The 3,559-nt window shown below is 56.7% G+C and overlaps 3 protein-coding genes across 3 annotated transcripts; 2 read left to right on the forward strand and 1 right to left on the reverse strand.

Moving 5' to 3' along the window:
- Window positions 1-660: 660 nt before the first annotated feature.
- SPRG_10983 (hypothetical protein) lies at window positions 661-1,380 on the forward strand (the record flags this gene model as incomplete). The annotated part of the gene is made up of 1 exon (XM_012351195.1): window positions 661-1,380. The coding sequence occupies one exon, from the start codon at window positions 661-663 to the stop codon at window positions 1,378-1,380; it is 720 nt and encodes a 239-aa protein (XP_012206585.1).
- A 236-nt stretch (window positions 1,381-1,616) lies between these two features.
- Window positions 1,617-2,535, forward strand: SPRG_10984 (hypothetical protein). Its single transcript, XM_012351196.1, has one exon. It carries the CDS (start codon window positions 1,647-1,649, stop codon window positions 2,391-2,393), a length of 747 nt encoding a protein of 248 aa, XP_012206586.1. The 5' UTR covers window positions 1,617-1,646; the 3' UTR covers window positions 2,394-2,535.
- A 136-nt stretch (window positions 2,536-2,671) lies between these two features.
- SPRG_10985 (hypothetical protein) lies at window positions 2,672-3,504 on the reverse strand. Its single transcript, XM_012351197.1, has 5 exons — window positions 3,320-3,504; window positions 3,157-3,267; window positions 2,987-3,112; window positions 2,894-2,938; window positions 2,672-2,847 (listed from the first exon to the last, which is right to left on the reverse strand). The coding sequence occupies exons 1-5, from the start codon at window positions 3,449-3,451 to the stop codon at window positions 2,755-2,757; spliced, it is 507 nt and encodes a 168-aa protein (XP_012206587.1). The 5' UTR covers window positions 3,452-3,504; the 3' UTR covers window positions 2,672-2,754.
- Between the last annotated feature and the right edge of the window lie 55 nt (window positions 3,505-3,559).

Below are 3,559 nucleotides of genomic sequence, written 5' to 3' on the forward strand. Positions count from 1 at the left end.
ACGAAGCAAAGCGATGCAGCGGCTATTGACAAGCAGCCACTTGTGTCCGTCACTACGGTAATGTTCACGAGCTATAGTTTAAGAATACGGACGATCCGTAGTCTTAAAGAGTTGGGCGGCGTTTGAGGGGTTAATTTAACATTGCGCTAGACTCGTATAATGGTCTCCAAGATCTTGGTGGAAAGTACACTACCGGTAGCGTACTAGTACTGGAAATGAAAAATCGCCGTGGTGGCACGTGCAATAGCTCTCTCTTGCTGAAATCCGTACAACACAGTACTGTATTAGAAGCAAGTACAAGGCTGTTGAACACACTACAGATCATCCAGCGATCTTCTTGCGATGACGTGGCGCTCGCATTTTTTGTCCAAACACCATCTGGCCGCCCTTTGACATCAAGTCGGAGCGTCGTCCGGTGCGCATCTTCAATATGCTTGGGCCACATGGCGCTTCGACGGAGAGTGCCAGAAGCCGATCTATTATAGATGTATTCCACTTCATCCTTCGTATACCAATACGCCGCCGGGTGGCGCGTGCTGCATAGTATGCAAAGTGGGGCTTTGGAGAGCCAGATATATGCCGCACTGGATCACACCGCGGCCCGCGACTCTGCGCACCACTTTCCTCGATTCGCCAACCATCAGCAGTTTACCTTTTGCCATGAAGTCGTCATTCTTTCTGCTTGCGCTTGCTACGTCCGCAACTGCGTCGCCGTGGTCCGAGTGGGGCGACCAAGATCTGTGGGTACTCACAACGCTTTGGCCCGCGCAGGCATGCGCGACGCAATATAATACCAGTGCTCTGTGTGCGAGCCCCACCGACTTTATGAAGTCGCATCTCGTCGCGGCCTCGCTCGTGCCGAGCTACAACTCGGGGCGCGCCCAAACCGGCATGTGCCGCTACGAGTACGGCACGTTTCTCGAGGCCAACATCAACGCTGTCGGCCAAGGACTTTTGCGCGACTACTGGCCGCACTTTGACGCGCCAAGCGTCGACACGATGTGGACCGGCGCCTTTGATAAAGGCACGCCCGAATACGAGTACACGTGCAGCGGGATGCACCAAGGCCCGTACCTTGAGAAGGTCGTCAACATGACCAAAGACTTCTGCACGCCGAGCGCAATTCGATCGCACATTGGGTCGGGCGTCGCGACACCGTCGCTGCGGGACGCGTTTGGAGGCAACGCCGTCTTGCACTGCGACGGCAAGCACCTCGCACGCGTCGTCACGTGCTGGGCCAAGCACACGCCGTCAGCCACCGAGACGGACCCGACGTATGAGCCCACGACGCGCATGGCCTGTCCGTCTGCGATCGCGAGATCCGACTCGTGCATCGACGCCGAGACGCTCATTGCGCCGTTCCCGCCCGTGTACAACTAGGCGCGAGAGGGTATTCCTCTTGGTGCTTGCGTTTTAGTGTTCCTTTGTGTATACACTTTCTACTCTTCGTATTCATCATCGTGCATCTTCTTCTCTCGACGCCACGTCCTCGACGGCGTTCGCTTGGTTACTGCACACACACTGGCTGGTGGACACGGACGGTTACGTCCTTTCTCGAACAAACGGCAACCTCGAGTCTTCTATCGTTCCAGCGCCAGCGTTCATTGGTCGCATATAAGAACTTGCCGCTACAAGACGAAGCAAACATGCAACTCGCGAGCCTCTTGGCGACTCTGAGCGCGCTCGCCGCCATCGCTGCGGCATACCCTTCCTTGCGCGCCATGCCGAACCCGTCGGCGTTTGGCGATCAAGACGTGTGGGTGTTCTCCCGCGTGTGGTACCCCGAGATCTGCGCCACGACGCCCGGGAAGGCGCTCTGTGCGACGCCGCCGAGCTACCTCGGAAACCACTTGGTCGCGGGCGACTTGATTCCAGCGTACAAGGACGGGTCGACGCAGACGGGCTTGTGCCGCTACGAGTACGGCACGTTTCGCCCCGCCAACATTGCCAAGGTTGGCCAAGACAAGCTCGCGCAGTACTGGCCCAGCCCCGAGGCCACCGACGCAAGTGCCATGTGGTCGGGCGGCTTTGACGGCAACACGCCCGAGTACGCGTGGACGTGCGGCGGCTTGCACCAAGGCGCCTACTTGCAAAAGATTGTCGACCTCACGATTACGCTCGGAACGCCGTCGATCTTGAGCGACCACGTTGGCGAAGCGGTCGACACGGCGGCTCTGCGCGAAGCGCTTACGACGGCGTCAGGCGCAGCGCCCGTCTTGATCTGCCATGGCGACGACCTCGCACGCGTCGTGACGTGCTACGGAAAGGAGAACCCCGACTTGCATTCGACGTCGGACCCGAGCTATGGACCCACGGATGCGATCGCGTGCCCGCCAGCGTGGCAGAAGCAAGACTCGTGCACGGGCAAGACAGTGCACGTGACATCGTTTTAAGCACGACGAGAAGCTGGCGGTTTTCTAACTCTAACCTCGATGTACGTATGTGTAGCGATGGAGCCATTCATCATAGTATCTTGATTGTGTTGGCGTCATAATTCTAAACCGAGATGTCAACGGCCGACTTGGTAGTAACGCAGCGCTCAGGCGGAATGCATCGGAGCTGCCAACCGCACATGGGCATGGACGTGACGTGAGTGCTTTACATCGGAGAGATGCATCCATGATGCAGGAGGACCTTGGTGTATGAAACTGAACGAGTCCTATAAAGTATATGTCGGAGGAGACTAGCGTTTAGAGTCTTTCGTGGCATGTGTGATATGTGGCAGCCGAAAATACAACATGTCTAAAGTATGCTCTACGACGACGCCGAGTGCAGCGCTTCGACATGGTGGCGGATGTGATCTTCCATGAAGGTGGCGGCAAAGTCCCACGAGTGATCATAGCCGTCCTATTTGATGATTTTACACAACGAGGCAGGAACTCTTCCAAGGTACCTGGGCTCGAAAGGTGAGGTGTTGGCCGACTTGGTTGCACGCCGCCTACACCCAAAGGTCATCTTCCGCACTGGGCTTGAATCGCTGATAGACCTCGAATGCCTCGGGATGCAACTGGACGTCGTCGTGCCAGAACTCGTCGTCCGCACCAAGGTCGATCAAAATGTTGTATTTTGAGACGGGACCTTTGGAGAGCATGAGTTCGGTCGCATCCCACGCCTAACAAACCGTCGCCAGTGCGAATCTCATAAAGAAAAAAAGACCTGCCACGCTGCCACGTCATCGCCCAGATACATTTGAAGCGCCTTGGCACCGTACGAGCTTCGGATCGTGCTGCTAGCGGGCGCGAGCGCCGACACCGAGTGATACAATTCCTACAAATATCAGTTCGTTCTCGTTTTACGTTGCATGACAGGAGGTACATACAGGGTTCTTGAGCGCCAGCATGAGCGCGCCGTGACCGCCCATCGAGTGGCCCATGATCGAGTACTTGTCCTTTGCAATGGGCAGCTGCGCGTTCAGTAGCGTCGGCAGCTCCTTGGTGATGTACGAGTACATTTGGTAGTTGTCGGCCCAGCGCGGCTCGGTTGCATCTACGTACCAGCTCGCACCTACGCCGCTCGACTTGAAGACATATGCGGGAAACTGTTGCAAGAAAACCTGGGC

This window comes from Saprolegnia parasitica (genome assembly GCF_000151545.1).
Source record: "Saprolegnia parasitica CBS 223.65 unplaced genomic scaffold supercont2.76, whole genome shotgun sequence".
Taxonomy (NCBI): Eukaryota; Oomycota; class Saprolegniomycetes; order Saprolegniales; family Saprolegniaceae; genus Saprolegnia; species Saprolegnia parasitica.